Here is a 19,554-nt window from a genome sequence, read left to right as displayed (position 1 = left end):
TACATTATGAAATATCGACGTTTCTTTACAATCACACTAGCATGGAAAAGGGTTATAAAAGACCATTAAAAATGTGTAATTAAAAAACCATTAAAAAGGGGATCTTAAAAGTCCATTAAAAAGGCCATTAAAAAGATTTAAAACGACCATTAAAAAATCCATGAAAAAGACCATGGAAAAGGTCATGAAAAAGGTCAATACTGCGACAGGGTTAGAGCTTCACAGACAATGTTTTACTTATTAGGTTAGAAATTCTGTTTGTACTTTATCGAAAATTGTGGTTAATAGTAAATGAACATAAATAACATGATGCTGTTGATTTTCTAAACACCCTATATATATATATATATATATATATATATATATGTATATATATATATATATATATATATATTCGTGTGCGTATGTGTGTGTGCGTGCGTGTGTTAGTATATATATATATGTATATATATGTAGAGAGAGAAAGAAAGAAAGAGAGAGAGAAAGAAAGAAAGAGAGAGAGAGAGAGAAAGAAAGAAAGAGAGAGAGAGAGAGAAAGAGAGAGAGGGGAGGATAGTTACCCTTGTTGATAGCTTTGTCTTCAAGAATGGTTTGGATTTCTTCGAATCTGTCGGTATCGTCAACCAAAGTCATCAAATAGAGCATCATTCCAAGACTGTATGTATCGTTGCGCATGATTGGAAGATTTGCAGCGACATCTCGGATCACGCTATCAGTGACGTTCTGAAACAAATACAATTATTAACACCATTTTGAATCTCTCTGTTTCTTTTTCACACACACACACACACACACACACACACACACACACACACACGCACACACACACACACACACACACACGCACACACACACACGCACACATGTATACATACTTATACAAAATGGGCTATTCGGAAATTTTTAAAAATGAAAAAGCCTGGTCAAATAATTAAAAAGAAAACTCTGTTATTTAGTAACACTTACTCGTACATTACTGAAAAACTAGCTTAAATATACACAGGCAAAACACCCCCACTTTTACCATGTTAAATAATAATTTCGAAATAATAACGTTAATATTTCAGTGCACAGGTCAAAATCTGTAAAAGAAGCGATTTGCGTTTATTTGTTTACGTTGTTATGGGTTAATGTTTATGCGCGCATGCTCAACCGGATCTCGTAAACCGGAAAATGGGTTACACCACTCGTTACAAGGTCATTTGAGTCTTATAATTATATAGATATATATGTGTATATATACATATATATCTATATATATATTTTTTTTTTTCAGAAGTTTAGATAAGATATGTATGTATGTATGTATGTATGAATGTTCGTGACCACTACGGTGGAATTATGCTTTTGGAAGCTGCTGGGAAAGTTCTCGCACGACTTCTATTAAACAGGTTACTGGAGGATGTTTGTCCTAATGCTATTCCAGAGTCACAAAGTGGTTTTAAGTCTGGCAGAGGAACTATGGATATGATTTTTTTAGCCCGGCAAGTCCAGGAGAAATGCATCGAACAACAGATACCATAACAGAAACCGAGAAGGCTAACATGCTTGCCAGTCGGTTTGCCTCAAACTCCACACTGGACCCTCTAAACCACCCCCTACCTCAATTTCCTATGCGGACAGACGCCACACTAGACGATCTGATAATCCCCCCTGCTCAGGTGCATGCTATCAAAAAACCTTGACACTTCCAAAGCATGTGGACCCGACCTCATCCCAGCTGTGCTATTAAAAAAGTGCTCAGCCGAAGTAGCTCCAGTTCTCTCCAAACTCTACAACAAATGCCTTAATGAATCTTGCTTTGCGGGCTGTTGGAAAACTGCTTCTGTGGTACCAGTATTCAAGAATTCTGCCGAAAGAACTGACCCATTAAATTATCGCCTTATTAGCCTCCTCCCACTTTTTGCCAAAATATTTGAGACCTTAATTAACCATGCTCTAGTCCAGCACCTTACAGATGCTAAACTTCTGACCGACCAACAATATGGATTTAGACAAGCCCGTTCCACAGCAGACATCCTCACTGTAATCTCTGAACGCATATACCATTCACTGGACAAAGCGGGAGAGGGCAGAGCGGTAGCTCTAGATATATCTAAGGCTTTTGACAGAGTATGGCATGAGGGTCTCCTCAGGAAGATTAGATCTTACGGTATCACTGGTAGAATACTTAACATAATTAAATCCTTCATAGATAAGAGAAAAATCCAGGTTGTCCTCGACGGTCGTACATCTAAACAATATGATATAAATGCGGGAGTGCCCCAAGGATCTATCCTTGGACCTCTGCTGTTCCTGATATTCATAAATGACCTCCCCGACAAAATTGCCTCTGAGATGGGTATATATGCTGATGACACCACACTCTATAGCAGGCACGATAGGAAAACAAATGAACATATATCTAAAGTAATGGCAGAAACACTAGAGGATGACCTCAAATCAGTAGTGGAATGGGGACAAAAATGGATGGTCACGTTCAATGCCGCCAAGACAAAACTGGTTTCATTCAATAATTACAAGAAACCTTCTGTACCACCTATAGCAATGGCCAACGACTCTTTATCTGAGAGTACGTCTCTCAAGCTCCTTGGCCTAACGTTCACAGGAAACATGAGTTGGAACAATTACATCGAGGGCATTGCCAGGGCCACTGCGAGGAAGGTGGGCTCTCTCTACTGTGCTAGAAAACTTCTAACACCCGAAAGTATCCTGTACCTCTATAATGCCACTATTCGCTCATGTATGGAGTATTGCTGTCATATTTGGGCTGGTGCATCGGCTACTAGTCTCTCGCTCCTTGACAGGGTTCAAAAGAGAGTCACAAATCTGATAGGCCCTAAACTGGCATCTAAGCTTCAGCCTCTGTCCCATCGTCGAAACGTTGCATCCCTCTGCCTGTTCTACAAGTATTATAATGGTGAATGCTCTGAAGAACTGCAAGCACTTGTGCCCCCACGACGTGAACACCCTCGACAGACCCGACAAGCTGCAAAATCCCACCCCCACACTGTAGAGATCCCTAGATGTAAAAGATCTTTCTACTCCAGTAGTTCCTTCCCAAGAACTGCTAGACTTTGGAATTCCATTCCAGGTCACTGCTTTCCCAACTGTACTGACATGCATAAGTTCAAGTGCAACATGAACCAACATCTCGCTGCCCTAATCCCTACATAGTACCCCAATAGATGTTTCCCCTGATAGTAGCCCCCTACACCAAAGTGGCAATGTGCCTTGTTTGGGGTGAAAATGTAATAAAAAAACAAAAAAACAAAACAAAACTGTATCAAGTGTTTGTGGATCTAACCAAAGCATTTAACACCGTCAACAGGGATGCTTTCTGGTTAATCTTAGAGAAAGTAGGGTGTCCTCCAACCTTTGTTAGAATATTCAAGGAACTGCACAGCGACATGAAAGCTCGAATCTCGTTTAACGGAAAATTGCCTTATGAAACTTTTATATATTTATATATATATTTATATATTTATATAGGTTATATCTCATAGGATTATTGAATCTCTTGACAAAGGCTTCATTTTTAGGGCAATTGCTCTCGACATATCAAAGGCCTTCGATAAGGTTTGGCATAAAGGCCTACTGCACAAGATTTCCAGCTACGGTATAACTGGAAATGTTTTCTCTATCATTAAATCATTTCTATCTGATAGGCTCATAAGAGTAGTGGTTGATGGGCAGAAATCAGAGGCCCACAGTATTAATGCTGAAGTCCCTCAGGGGTCCATACTGCGCCCAACTTTCTTCCTGATCTACATCAATGATCTCCTAAAATCTTCGTTGACATCTATGCTGATGACACGACCATCTATGGCAACACATCAAAAGCCGTAAATGATGATGTTCTCTCTGATTCTCTCTCCTCTGATCTTGAGCGCGTGGTACAGTGGGGAAAGAGGTGGCTGGTTACCTTTAATGCATCTAAGACCAAGCTCCTATCTCTACATAAACGCTCTGATCCCCATCTGGCATCAATTGAAATGGATGGCTCTCGTCTAAGGGAGGCCCCAGGATTTGATAAGCTCCTGGGTTTGACCTTTACACCTGATCTTAAATGGAACACATACATCAAATCTGTGGCCAAGGTCGCTGGAAAATGGTGGGATCCTTCTACCGCTCCAGAAGATATCTCACTACTGATGCAATTCTCTATCTATATAAGAGCGAAGTACGTCCAAAGATGGAGTACTGCTGCCACATCTGGGCGGGGGCTGCAAAAAACAGCCTATCCTGCCTAGACGGAGTACAAAATAGACTCCGTGGCTTGGTGGGGGATGCCCTTTTCTCTACCCTGCAACCTTTTTCCCACAGAAGAGACGTAGCGAGCCTGTCATTGTTTTATCGTTATTCCCATGGCAGGTGCTCGTCTGAGCTCCATTCTCTGGTCCCCCCCGCCAATCTTTCAAAAAACACCCGACTAGCTGAAACCACCGTCAATAATTTTCCCCACTCCCTATCTGTGCCTAAATCAAAACGTAGATACTATGAACAAAGCTTCTTTCTTAGAACTGCATGCCTGTGGAACTCTGTTCCGCTTGCCTGTTTCCCTCCCAACTTCAACCTGGATGTCTTCAAGTCCAACACAAACAAATTCCTGATGAACCGCCCCCCCCCCCCCCCTAAGTAATTACAACTTACCAATTCTCCAATACTATTGCTACACTATCCCTTTGATTACTGTACACACAATAACCCTTATCCCTGAGTGGCCATTGGGCCTTGATAAGTGGTGAACTCCATGTAAAAAAAAAAAAAAAAAAAAGAAACCCCAGTTGACAATGGTCTCAAACAAGGTGATATTCCTGCCCCTACTCTGTATATTTTGCTGCTCTACTTGGTTATGCGTTTCGAGGTTGCGATAGGGGTGTCATGTCAAAGTTTCTAACCACAGGTCGCATTTTTAATCTTAGAAGATTTAATGCCAGAATCAAGCTGCACCATGTCTTAGGCAAGGAGTTACTGTATGCAGACGATGCTGTTTTTTTGTCGCACACTGAGACTGATATGCAGCATATAATGGATAGCTTTGCTGATTCCTGCACTGACTTTGGTCTGAGGATCAGTCTGTCTAAAACAAAGGTGATGTTCATTCATGCATTGGGCCAGTCATACGTGGAGCCGAACATCATGGCCTCTGGTGCTAGACTGGAAGTAGTTGATTCATTTGTGTACTTTGGTAGTTCTCTGTCGAGGGATGGCTGCCTCGACACTGAAATCCACAGGCGAATTCAGAAGGCATCTGTAGCTTTTGGAAGGTTGGAGAAGAGAATGTGGTATGATCGTGGCATCACAGACAGGATTAAGATCTGCGTTTACAAGACTTGTGTGCTAACCACGCTGTTATATTCATTGGAGACATGGACATTGCATCAAAGGCACATTAAATGGCTTGAACGATTTCACCAAAAATGCTTGAGACATATCGTAAGCATCAAGTGGCAAGCACAAGAACTCGATACTGAAGTCCTTGTGAGAGCATGTTGCTCTAGTATTGAGACCCTTGTAATCAGATCTCACATTCGTTGGGTGGGCATCTTGGTTCAAATGAAAGATTGTAGGCTGCCAAAACAAATTTTTTACGGGCGTCTGGAAAATGGCAAGCGCCTCAACGCAAGCCTAGGAAGAGGTTTAAGGACTCTACAAAGATAATTTGAAAGTCTTACAAATCGACATCGACACATGGGAGGAACTTACACTGCAAAGGCCGAAGTGGCGAAAGCGTGTACATGATAGTTGTGATGCTCTAGAGAAAAGAAAACAGGCCCACAGCAATCTGAAGCGAGAGCTTCGCAAAGGTTTAATTGATGTTCTTAACCATAACGCACAGAGCTGGAAATGCGACTGTGAATGAGTGCTTTTGTAAAAAGCTAGCTACGTCAACCACCTTAAATCGCACAAAACTCATGTTCAAGTCACCTCTGCACCTATTAGTCCGAACCAAACGATTTGTTTAACATGCAGCAAAGTTTGCAAGTCTACTGCTGGTTTGAGGTGACATGTAGTTGTTCATAGGAATACCCTTCAACCTCCAGAGGAAGTCAACTCGATGGAAATTGCTCAATTTGTATGTCACATCTGCTTGAAGATGTGCAAATCTGCGGCGGGGATGCAGAGTCATCTGAGATGGCATGGACGATAAGATTGAGAGAACTCAATGTGACGGCGATCATCTGGAAAGATGCAGCAATTATAATACATATATATATCCTACACGTCAACAAATAAGACATAAATACGGAAAAGATATAAACATTTATATAGTTTTCATATTGATTATATATATATATATATATATATATCTATATATCTATAAAAACAGAGATGTGTGTGCCACAGACGATTTCTGATTGGTTAATCCAATAATCACATCTCCTAAAAAAGTATAGTTCTTACGCTCTAAACTTTACCATAAAATATTTTGGTCTTATTTATTGTCCATCTTGGAAGGGTTTAATTTTTTTCTAACTTGCCATTTACAAATTAGAAAAATACGAAAGTTACAGACATCACAATCCAACCTCTGACTCAACGTCCGCCATTAACACAAGAAAGCAAACGCTGGACAGATTATTAGTACTACTACTACTACAAACAATACAGCACGAAAACACGCGCACACACGCACACACACTCACGTCCACTACCGTCCTTGGCTACGTCACGTTGTTATGGCAACACGATAAATACACAGTAAATTTGATTTTCTTCATTTCTACGCAAATATTACGCAAATATAAATCATATAGAATATCTGTATGATTATAATTACACGTAATAGTTAAATAAAGATGATCATCGTATAAGAGAACCGAAAAAAAAACTAATAGGGAATTTGTATAAAGTTGTATTTTCTTTATAAATAAATAGAAAAAAGGGGTGTTGATAAGACTATCGATACTTATACAGTTTAGTGACGACATTAAAAAATGGAAATATTGAAAAAAATTTTTATTGTCCGTAACTGTTATAGACTGAAGTTCTCCGAAAAAAAATTCTTACAGCGAAAAACAATTATTTATCACGACGACGTCAACGTGGCCATTTTGGAAATGTACCTAGCAGAATACCTCCATTTTAGGCCAAATTTCGCAATCTAGCCTTTTTTTTTCTCGCCATATTGAGATGCGCACAACACATCTGAAATTTTTTTACGTTTTTTTTTTTTTTTTTTTTTAATCTGCAATTTTTTTGCGTATTTTTTTTTTTATAAATAAGAATACTATTGAATATGCAAAGAAATTGAAGAATGCAAAGAATTGAGGAATTTTTATACGAGATTATTTTCGAAACATGCTCAGTTGGACACGCATGGATAACTTCGAAACTTCGTTTATTTACTTCTGTTACAAATTAAAAAAAAAAAAAAAAAAAAAAAACACCCCAAAAATGGCATCTGTCTTCGCAAAAAAAAAAAAAATCTCATTCTGGTGGAGGTAAAAAAAGGGCTAGATTGGCCTAAAATGGAGGTATTCTGCTATGTACGGCAGTTACCTGCCCTTGGGGAATTCCTGGGCCTGCAATAACATTTCCAAAATGGCCACGTTGAAGTAGCCGTGATAAATAATTGTTTTTCGCTGTAAAAAAAAAACTACTTGATCAAATGAAGTGAAATTTTTTTTCGGAGAACTTCAGTCTATAACAGTTACGTACAATAAAATTTTTTTTTCAATATTTCCATTTTTTAATGTCGTCACTAAACTGTATAAGTACCAGACTATCAATACACACAAAAAAATATAGATTTATTTTTGGGTAAAGTTCCCCCGGGTTTTCCTTTCACTTCAGTAAATAATGGTCTTTTGTTATATATATATGGCGTACTATTATCCTTATATATATGATGTTTATGTTTATATATATGTATAGGTGATAGTGTCTGTGTGTGTCTGTGTGCATTTCCCTACGCTAAAACTCTGTCAATTTTAAGCCTACAGATTCGAAATTTGATATACAGGGTACTGAGATTTGGGTAAATCGATGTGATAGGTTTTCGACAGAAATTTGGCGATTAAGTGGTCAATATTCAACAATTAGACCTTTGAGAACTCTACCAAACTCCTCCTACAATTTAAGGTCTGAACACATGATATTTTATATATAGATTCCTTGGACATGGATCTAACTTATTAACTTTACTTGATCCCTAAACAATAAATGTTAAGAGGTCATAATAGGGGTCGAAATTTAAAAAAAATTGACCGTTTTTTTTTCCTCAGCATACACTTCAAAACACCTGGGCAACGCCGGGCACCGATTGCTAGTATATATATATATATATAATGGTAATTATTAAAACCCCAAAGAGAGTACTCAGTACTAATGTAGAGTATATATATATATTATCGTTTTAGCTGCTTAGTTACACATGTTTCGATTGCTGAATCGTATCAACGATCCAATAACTTCTTCAAACTTTACAGAAATAATTATTTCTGTAAAGTTTGATAAAGTTATCGGATTGTTAAAATTATCGAAAAATGTGTAACTAAGCAGCTAAAACGATAATAATTATATATATATATATATATATATATATATATATATATATATATATATAATTATTTTCTACTATAATAATTAAATACCTACAGACACTAGTGTTTCATCCTTTCGGGAATCTTCAGTGCAGGGTGTCACGATTAATACCAGTCGAACGATTCGAACCCCGTATCACGAGACATCTCTGGCTCGATTAGCTGAGACCTAATCCATTCGGCTACCATTTTAAACATCTTAATTTTAAATGTTCCTTTACGTCAGTCAGACAGTGATATAATCGTTATACGACATATATATATATATATATATATATATATATATATATATATATATATATATATATATATATATATATATATATATATATAAAGTTTACAAGGAAGTTTTTGCAGTTTTTAACTTTTAAATTCAGATGGACATTTCTCGGCTTAAACAAACATTATTGATCGAAATAAGCACCATCAGAATGAACACATATTTGTCAAAGCAAAACGAGGGTATTTATTCCAGCAACGTAAAAATCTAGCGTTCTAGTACCGGTGAAGTCGCTGAAGGTGTTTTTGATATTGCTTAGGTTTTTGAAGCATTTCTTACACAGAAAATTGTCGAGATGCTTGAAAAAGTGGTAATTGATAGGTGAGACGTCTTAAGAATATTGCGGATGAGGCAGAGTTTCGTATCCCAATTGGTCTCATTTCTGCAGGGTCGGTTTAGCAACGTGCGATCGGACATTGTTGTGGAGGAGAATTGGGCCTTTTCTGTTGATTAATGCTGAGTATTATTTTCAAAGTTTCTGATGCATTCCATCCATTTGTAGACAGTACTCCTTCACCGTAGTGATTTCGCCAACTTTCAAAAAATTGTAATAAATCGCAGACCACCAAACAGTCAGTATGACCGTCTTTTGGGACAACTCTGTCTTCAAGAAGTGTCATGGAGCTTCATTGGCGTCCAACTACTGAGCTGAGCATCGCGGGTCATCGTAAAGTACCAACTTTTCATCGCAAGTCACAACCCGGTCGAGAAACAGTCGTTCTTGTTGCTTAAAAGAAGGGAAGATCACTCTTCATTACGTTTCTTTTGGTTGTCATCTAATTCGTGAGACACCCATTATCAAGTTTTTGTCCTTTTGTCAACCTAATATACGTATATATATATGTATACATATATATGTGTGTGTGTTTATATAAGACGTCTGTATAGTTAATTCGTCTAATTATACATAAAAACTGCATCAGTCTAGAAAGATTTCTCCTAATATGCTTTGATTGAGGCTGAAAGGCGGATCAAAATAGGTAATTTATAAATTTTTAATGAATAGAAACAAAGTTGAATATATTTTTTTTGGAAATTGAAACAAGTACTTACCGGCATGATGTGTTTGTTTTCAACCAAAGAAATTAAAGTGTAGATCGTTAGTGTAAGTCCATTGTTTGTTCCACCCTAAAAAAAGAAAACATCATTTCTCATGATCAGAGGTCCGAGATAAGAAGCGTGGATAAATAATAACTTGGAATCAATGTTTTTTTTTTTCAGTTTAATAAAAAATTGTAAAAGAAAAAAATGTTTATTTACATATCTGAAGCAATTACATATTTTGATGTACGATTTTTCTTTACTGCAAATAAACAGATGTGCTGATGAGTGAGTCAACCAATCAGAGGAAGATGAGAATCCTTTTTTGGCGCGAACAGTTAGAGGGAGTTACTCGTCTAGGCAAGTATTTCGTTAGCTTCCCCAACTCGCCAATGACATGATAACACTGATGCACATTAAATTTGTTGTCTGCATTTTTTTCAGCTGATTTAGGATTTAGGACGAATCTGGAGTTAAAAATCACATTGGTTGTGTTCAATCAGGTCAAGTTTTTGAGACATGACCACATGTTTTTTTTTTCTGTTTTTATTCACATCTACGCATGTGTGGAGCATTTTACAAGTTGGTGGAGGTAAAATGCTTTGTCGAAGGATTATTTTAATGGGAAATGATTATTTTAATGACAACAAACATTCAGGTCCTATAGTTCTGGTTGATTATAACACGTAAGTAAAAAAAAGAAGTAAACAGATCGAATAGATGATATTGCCGAAAATTTTTTTTATAGGATATGCTGTATAGTGTGATCCACTTTCAAAGTCGATTGAAATTGTTTGTCATTTAAAAAAGCGTCCAATGCTAGAGTGTGAATCTTATAAAAAGTCACCGACATTCTAACTCGAAACTCGATCGATAGGAAACGAAAATTAAGACGCGATCGAATTTAGGCATATAAAAAAGCCGGTATTTCATTGACGAGAAGGATTTTCATTGACTCAGAGTCATTTGAATGTAACGATTAATTCGCATGTCACTGTAAAGAGACGGATTTTTTACAGACGTCGACACCGGAATAAAAAAAGGATTGTCGTTTTTACGTTGCAAGCTGAAGAAAAACTTTTTTTTTCTTTTTTTTTTTTGCACGAACATTTAATTGTATTCGGCAGTTCAAAGGAAAACTAACTTCAACACTTCAAGCTATTTCGGCCATTATCATGGCAAAGGTACGATTAAGCAGCGACATTGTAAAAGGTACGGCGAGAGAGACTTAGTGGCATGACTGAAGAAGTTAAGGTTGGTAGCGAGACTTTAAAAGATAGATTATGTGGCAAACCTATTACCATTGTATCTGAAGGGTGATGCATTGACTCTTAGAGGTGAGTCAGATTGACCAACTAGACGTTGAGCAGATAGAGACTTGATTAAATGAGGCATTCACAGATGGTGCGTTCACGGCCTATAGGAAGTTAACCATAGTGAAATGGGCTGGCGAGCAGATGGACGTTTATGCGAATAACATCATACGATTGGTTGGATCGGCTGGTTTTGCACGAGCCGGACTAGAAAAACTTGCCAAACTGTTTTTTTTCATGGGTTCCCTGATGCCATTTCCATCGAACTCCAGCAGGCAGCAAAAATTGAGACCCTAACCATAGGAGACCTAATAGCAAGAGTAAGGGTGTCAACCAGGGATCAAAGCCATCATGTGGTTTCACTCGTGAGTCCGTCCAATGCTAAATCTTCTGTTCCTACCGGGAATAAACCTGGCACAGGAGTAAACTCCTGCAGATGCGGCCACAAGGGTAACAGAAATGCCAATGTGGCAAGGTTGGATACTGGGCTCAGGACTGTTTGGGAAATGAACAAGGGGACGAGGCATCAACGTCAAGATGGAAATGTGGCACTCCTGGAGATTTTCATCTATGTTGAAAAATATGTCCGTTTCCATATGCCTGTTTCCATGAGAGTTGTCACATGCATAAAAACGCGCTTGAACCAAGATTTGTTTTTACTGTGGGTCAATCATAAGCATTTGGGATAGAAAGCGTCTTTCCGGTCCTTTCCGGTTAATTTAATTCTGGTGATTGCAATACTTGGTTTTCTCAGCTTTTTCCAGGTAACTCAGAGCAGAAATTGAGCTAATATGAAATGAATACCGATTACTTACCTGCATGGCACTGTGTATAACTCTGCCGTATTCTACGAAGTAGCCTTGTTTATTTTGTTGACGAAGCAACCAAGTGATGCCTTGGCGGAAAACACCTTCATCAATATAAAGATCCGGCATGCTTTTATGTGCCTGACCAAAACAGCGAAGAACAAACGCAGTCAACCTTGGAAAGAAAAGAATTAAAAAATATTGAGTGTCAGAGAATTATTAAAAAAAACTTGAGTTCACTAAATTTCATTTTGTAATCAAATCATTTTTGCAGATTCTCGAACTTTGTAATAGTTTTCTTTCTAGAAACTTATTGCTTAAATGTTTCTAATACGTTTTAATCACTTCCAATTCTGTTATTGAAAAGAAAAAAAAATACTTTCATTCGATTTTACCGATTTTCTATATTTAATGCCATCAAAATACATAATTTTAAACTGTTATAACATCTCAAACAAGGCAAATTGCCAATTTGGCATAAGGGGCAACTATTTAGGATAAAATTAACAGGGTCATTATGTAAGGAGTTGTCAGTGAGATGTCTGGTCACACTACACTTGAACTTCTGCATGTCAGTACAGTCAGGGAAGCAGAGACCCATGATGGGATTCTAAAATCTAGCAGTTCAAGGAAAGAGGTTTTCCAGTAAATGACCTCCCTGACAAAATTTTCTGTGAGATGGGTATATATGCTGATGACACCACGCTCTTTAATAGACACGACAGGAAAACAAATGAACACATATCTAAAGAAATGGCAGAAACATCAGAGGATGACCTCCAATCTGTAGTGGAATGGGGACAAAAATGGATGGTCACATTAATTGCTGCAAAGACTAAACTTGTTTCCTTCAATAACTAAAAGAAACCTTCTCTACCACCAATAGTAATGGCCAAAGACTCTTTATCTGAAAGCACATCTTTTAAACTCCTCGGGTAACGTTCACAGGAAACATGAGTTGGAAAAATTACATTGAGAGCATTGCCAGGACCGCTGCGAAAAAGGTAGGTTTTCTCTACCATGCTAGAAAGCTACTAACGCCCGAAAGTATCCTGTACCTCTATAAGACCACCATTCGCCCATGTATGGAGTATTGTTGTCATATTTGGGCCGGTGCATCTGCTACTAGTCTCTCACTCCTAGACAAGGTTCAAAAGAGAGTTGCCAACCTAATAGGTCCGAACTGTCATCCAAGCTTAAGCCTCTGTCCCATCGACGTAATGTAGCATCCCTCTGCCTGTTCTACAAGTACTTTAACGGTGAATGTTCTAACAAACTGCAAGCACTTGTGACCCCCTACGTAAATACCCCCGACAAACCCGTCAAGCAGCAAAATCCCACCCCTTCACAGTAGAGATCCCTAGATGTAAGAGAGCCTTCTATGCCAGTAGTTTCTTCCCCAGAACTGCTAGACTTTGGAATTCCCTTCCAGGTTCCTGCTTCCCCAACTGTACTGACATGCAGAAGTTCAAGTGTAACGTGAACCGACATCTTGCTGCCTAACTCCCCACCTAGTACCACTGTAGCCTGTGTCCCTAATAGTAGCCTCCTACACCAAAGTGGCAATGTACCTTGTTTGGGGTGAAAATGTAATTAAAAAAAAATCTAGGGATCTCTACAGTGTAAAGTGGGATTTTGTTGTTTGTTGGATTAGTCGAGGTATTTACGTTGAGGGGTTACAAGTGTTTTGAGTTCGTTGGAGCACATTCCATTAAAATACTTGTCAAATAGGCACAGGAATGCAACATTTCGATAATGAGATAGAGGTTAGAGTTTGGTGAAGAGTGGCAGGAGGCTAATGATGCGATAATTTAATGGTCAGTTCTTTTTAACCAGAATTCTTGAAAATTGGTACAACAGAAGCAATTTTCCAGCAGTCAGGAAAGCAAGATTCGGTAAAGCATTTGTTGAAGAGTTGGGAAAGAACTGGGGTAATCTCAGCAGAACATTTTTTAATAGTATTGGATCAAACCCCTATGCCTTCAAGGTTTCTAGTTTTTTTATGATATCATGAACACGAGAGGTGATGCTTTTCAAATATTCGAGTTTGGTTTTTGTCCACAAATAGAAATTTGGGAGGTGATTTATAAGGTCAAAAGTAGAGTTGGAGGCAAAGAATTGAGCAGGTTTGCCTTATCGGTTGCTATGCAAACAACCTCATGGTTATTGGATACTGGGAGAATTGTTGATTGACCATTATTTACTACATTGTTATAAATTTTACAGAAATCGTGAGTTCTTAAATTCTGCAGCTCAATGCATTTTCTGGTCACTTTGGTATGCCTTCTCTTGTTTGTGGCTATTTCACTTTTAAAATTAATTCTACCTTCCATAAACGGTTGTCTATTTGTGCTGGATTTATGAAATGCATACTGCTTTGACCAATGACAGCTACACAAGTAGAAGTGAACTATTGGGGAAAGTGGAATTTGCTGCAGAACTTCCGTGCGTGAACATATGCTTCAATTGCTGCTTTGAATCATTCAGTAGCCTCATTTGTATGCATTGTTCTGCAGGAAATGAAAAGATACTACTCCATGGAGCGTCTCTAATGTGATCCCTGATGGCTTCCCAGTCTAGCTTCTTGAAGTACCTTGTTTGGAGTAATGGCTCTTCAACTTGTGGTCGAGAATTTAGGGTACCAGTATCACAACAGGATTAGCATTCCCGAGTAGGCTATGAGCATTTATTACACAATCCTTGGGAACTGTAGCCAGAAATAAATCTAGAAGTGAGGCCTGCTGATTTTGAAACGCGCCAGGAACGTGATTGTGTGTGATAGGAAATGGGATATGGAAAAGCTATGTGTGATGCTACCAACTGCATCTGTGTAAGTATAGAAATCATGCTAATTACAGTGTTGCATATTAAAATCACCAAATACATATTTAAATTTAAAAACGTAAAAATGAAATAAAACATTTTAAATAAAAGTAAAAAATACAAGTAAAAAATAACACAAAAAAGTAAAAATATACAAATTTTTTATTACATACCATGTACTGCCAACTTTGTCACGATGTCCAAAAGCACTGAATGAACCGTCAGAGTGTTGGTATTGCATCTGGTTTTTATATCCTTAAAATAAATTAAATAATAGAAAAGAAACTCAGGTTAAGTAGCATTATATATTGTCATTCATTTACGTCCCGATTCCACTACAGATTTGAGGTCGTTTTTCTAAGGATTCTGCCATTGAGTTAGATATGTGTACATATGTTTTTCCTTCATGCGTGTTACAGAACATTACACTATTAGCAAAAATACCAATCTCAGACACAATTTTAATAGAGGTCATTTATGAATATCAGGAATAATAAAGGACCAAAGATCGACCCTTAAGGCATTCTCATATTTATGAATGCTGTTTAAATGTACGTTCATCAAAAACAACCTGGATTTCTTCCTGTCTAAGGATATAATTTTATTTAGCATTCGTTCAGTAATACGGTATTATTTAATTGTAATTAGAAGCCATTCACGCCCAACCTTGTCACAGGCCTTGGATATATCAGGGGCGACAACCCTAGTTTCTAATTAATAAAATAGATTAAAAAAAATGTTATTTATAAATCATGTATACATTGAATGTAGATTCCTTTTGAATAAATAATTGTTATGTTTGCAGGTTGAACCAAATAACGTATAAGTTAATGCAAATGAAGACTCAACAATCAAAGGTAGATCAATAAGAAGTGTATTAGGAAAAGTATATTTACACTATATTTATATAATGGTTGTCAGGTAAGAGAGTCTTGGCTGGAGAACATATCTGCTCTCGGCTCGGCCTTTGGTGGCTTCTGGTTAACACACACTCAGACTAACCGAGTCTTGTTATTTATGTGTAATATTATCCACATATGTAAATGAGTGAGTGTCACCACAACAATAATATATATAGAAATCATGCTGGAATAAAAGTTCGTTTTCAGTATGAAAATTATTTTGTGAAACAACGTACATTTTGTAGATATTAATTGACTCGTAGAAAAACAAACAAACAGGAATATATATATATACTAGCATTTCAGCACGGCGTTGCCCGGGTGTTTGGAGGTGTATGCTGAGCAAAAAAAAAAGAGTAAATTTTTTTTTAATTTGACCCCTATTGTGACCCCTTAAAATTTATAGTTTCGGGCTCAAATCACTTTATTAAATTAGATCCAGGTTCGAGGAACCTATATCTAAAATTTCAAGTGTCTAGACCCAAAATTGTCGGAGGAGTTTGGTAGAGTTCTTAAAGGTCAAATCGTTGAAATTTGACCCCTTAACAGCCAAATTTCTGGCTGACACCCGTCACATCGATTTTCCCAAATCTCAGTACCCGGTATTTCAAATTTCGAGTCTATAGACTAAAAATTGACAGAGTTATTGCGTAGGGAAATGTACACAGACAGACAGACAGACAGACAGACAGACAGAAAGACACGTTCACTTTTATAGATATATAGATAGATAGATAGATAGATGAAACAAAAATATATACGTATACATAAATATATATGGAAACGATTTTGTGTTCATTGTAAGCTTTTTACACAAATATTTCGCAAGTATAAATCATGTAGAATATCTGCATGAATATAATTACCCGTAATAGTTAACTAAAGGTGATCACCCTATAAGAAAACTGAAAAAACTAATAGGGAATTAATTAAAAATGAATGTTTAAAAGAATATGCAAATTAGTTAGATCTTTTGCTAATGAATGCAATTCGATAACTCATATATAAGAAAATTGTATTTTCTTTATAAATAAATAGAAAAATAGGGTTTTTAATATGAATATCACTACACACCAAAGGAATACGGAATTATAGGTATATATATATATATATACTCGGGTTTATTTATTAAAAAGTGATGGACTAATAAATTCAACGAGGTTGTTAGATAGTGCTCAATAAAAAGAGCTGATAATACTTGTTTATTGTTATATAAACATGGTCACATCCTGCTGCTACAAATAGCCATTTGTTTCAATCAAACAACAGATATCATCAGGCAGCGACTTGACTATTCAAAAATTATTCATTGAACTTTTGAATAGTCAAGTCGCTGCCTGATGATATCTGTTGTTTGATTGAAACAAGTGGCTATTTGTAGCAGCAGGATGTGAGCATGTTTATATAACAATAAACAAGTATATATATATATGTATATATATACTTATATTATATATATATATATATATATATATGATTAGTTTTTTGGAAAAAGAATTCCAGCAGAGTGCTCAATTAAAAGGAAAATCCAAATTTTAAGAGCGTACTTATATTTTTATATTTTGTGTACAGAAAGTTGTTAGTTGAGACAGATCATTGGTACCGTCGGTTTCAAGAGACGAATATTGGCTGAAGAGAGCTTGATAAGGATACCTTAAACGGGCCTTATTATCGGGCTTGAAACCGACGGTACCAATGATCTGTCTCAACTAACAACTTTCTGTACACAAAATATAAATATATATATATATATATATATATACACACACATATATATATATATATATATATATATATAAAGAACTTTGTCTGTGTCAGTTCGTTCCGTATGAAGTCCTAAACATCTGGGCTGCTATTTTTTAAATTTCACGCAAATGTACTTTATGTGCCGAGCAGTGTTCTTAAATAGGTTTTGTATCGGAATGTCTTCGATAAGTATCAATCCTGCATGGCACTGAAAAAAAATCTGATGAAAGAAAGAACAGGCAATTTTGGCTAAAGTTAACACCTTTATATAACTTAACATCACAAGTGCATTTGAGAAGTTTTATTATCGGACAAGCAGAAAGGCCAGGCATATAAAATCAACAGTAGGGTCTTTGATATGATAGGAGTATGTTCGAAATGAATGTGTTTGTTTAGAGCACAATTAACTTTTGAATTTTAAACTTTAATTCAAGCCATTATATAAAAATAATTTTATAAAATAAACAGTAGGTTCTCTACAGTGCAATGTAAACCACAATGTTGTGGACTAATCACTGTGAAGAGCAATAAGAACAGCCAATTAATTCATTTGATTGAAAAATTAGCAATTTCACCGATTTCGATGACAATAAAATATGGGAGGGTTTGCTGATCCTCATTCCATCCTGGGCAATGTAGGGCCTACCTTGCTAGTATATATATATATATATATATATATATATATACACACAATTATTATCTTATTTTATGTATCTATTTTTAATATTTAATTCAATAGGTCATGCCTAATAAACGCACAATAGTTCAATCCGATTAATACGTGTGTGAATAACAAAGAATCTGATTGGTTGTTTAGCAAACTCAGTACCATGTAAATATACGAAAACACGCGGTAACATCTATTGCATCCACTAGCTTTATGAATTCACTTTGTAGCTTGATTGCCATAAATATTTTCATAATTTACTAGATGTATAATGTGCGCTGTGTTTCAATTACAGACAGGCATTGGTCTAAGTGATTCAAAATTGAATATGATCTCGGCTGGATTGCTAAGGACATTTTCTTTGTTGTTAATATTAACTAGTGGAACCTGTGGAAATTCCACAGGGGACTCATTCATATGTAATATATTGATGTTGGCATTCTGTGGATGTTCAGCGTAAATGGAAACGCCCTGATATTATTGTAGCTCTTTTGTTAAAACTGCAAAAGTATTTATTTAAGCTAGCAGGGACGCCTTGCATAGCCCGGTCGTAAAATACGCTTAAATATGATAATGTAATTTATAAAGATTTATTATAGAATCAATTTTCTATCGATTCTTATATATTATAAAGATATGATTTCAAAAATAAAAAATATATCCATATAACTTGGGTTCATCAGCTATAATCGAAACCGAAACCAACACTTATGAAGAATTCTTGATAAAATTATTTATAACAAGAAATGGGGGTCATAAGATTAAATGACATTCCCTCGGAAGAAAAAAGATGTAAGCGTGACACACAAAATAACACACGCTACCGTATTAATATCTAGATGAGGGTGCGTATTTAAATGGATGAGTCTATTAAGGGGGAGAAGGAAACAGATGAAGTAACTTACCTCTGCGGGTATAGTACAAGATTTTCTTTGCTAGTTCATCAGTTAATTTAGCTCTGGCCGACAGGTAATTCTTGGCGTACACATTCGGCGCGAAGTTGATCATATTCTGTTCTCCACATCCAGATGGGATTCGAATTAAATTCTCCAAGTTTTCGAAGGATGGTCCCATAATGTCACCTGGTCAAAAAAAAAAAAAAAAAAGAAGAAAATGAATAAATAAAAATACATAAATAAATAAAATAAAAGCAGCAAAAAATATTGACAATCCTCTTTTTCACAATATAGTGCAATGTGTATTGTTTTACATGTATATATATGTATATATATATATATATATACATGTATATATATGTATATATATGCACACATACATATACATACACATACATATATTTACACATACATATACATACACATACATATACATACACATACATATATTTACATATAGGGAGTTATAAAATATATGTGGCGATTAAGCTACAGAGAATATTCCGCGTTTCATCCACGCTAAGCCTGATG

General features: G+C 36.4%; 1 protein-coding gene across 1 annotated transcript in view; it reads right to left on the bottom strand.

Annotated features, from left to right (window-relative positions):
- The window catches only part of LOC145288272 (CD109 antigen-like), a gene marked incomplete at its 5' end in the record, with an annotated part of 117,373 nt that overhangs the window by 20,539 nt on the left and 77,280 nt on the right, over positions 1-19,554 (bottom strand). Inside the window, 5 exon segments of the mRNA XM_080136312.1 lie at positions 561-723; positions 9,883-9,957; positions 11,999-12,164; positions 14,986-15,067; positions 19,033-19,209. Coding sequence (XP_079992438.1) covers positions 561-723; positions 9,883-9,957; positions 11,999-12,164; positions 14,986-15,067; positions 19,033-19,209 — 663 coding nt within the window.

The sequence above is a fragment of the Euprymna scolopes genome, chromosome 2 (genome assembly GCF_053919585.1).
Source record: "Euprymna scolopes isolate OS-2025 chromosome 2, ASM5391958v1, whole genome shotgun sequence".
Taxonomy (NCBI): domain Eukaryota; kingdom Metazoa; phylum Mollusca; class Cephalopoda; order Sepiida; family Sepiolidae; genus Euprymna; species Euprymna scolopes.
The sequence above is the reverse complement of the archived record's forward strand: the minus strand, read 5'-3'. Positions and strand labels throughout refer to the sequence as shown.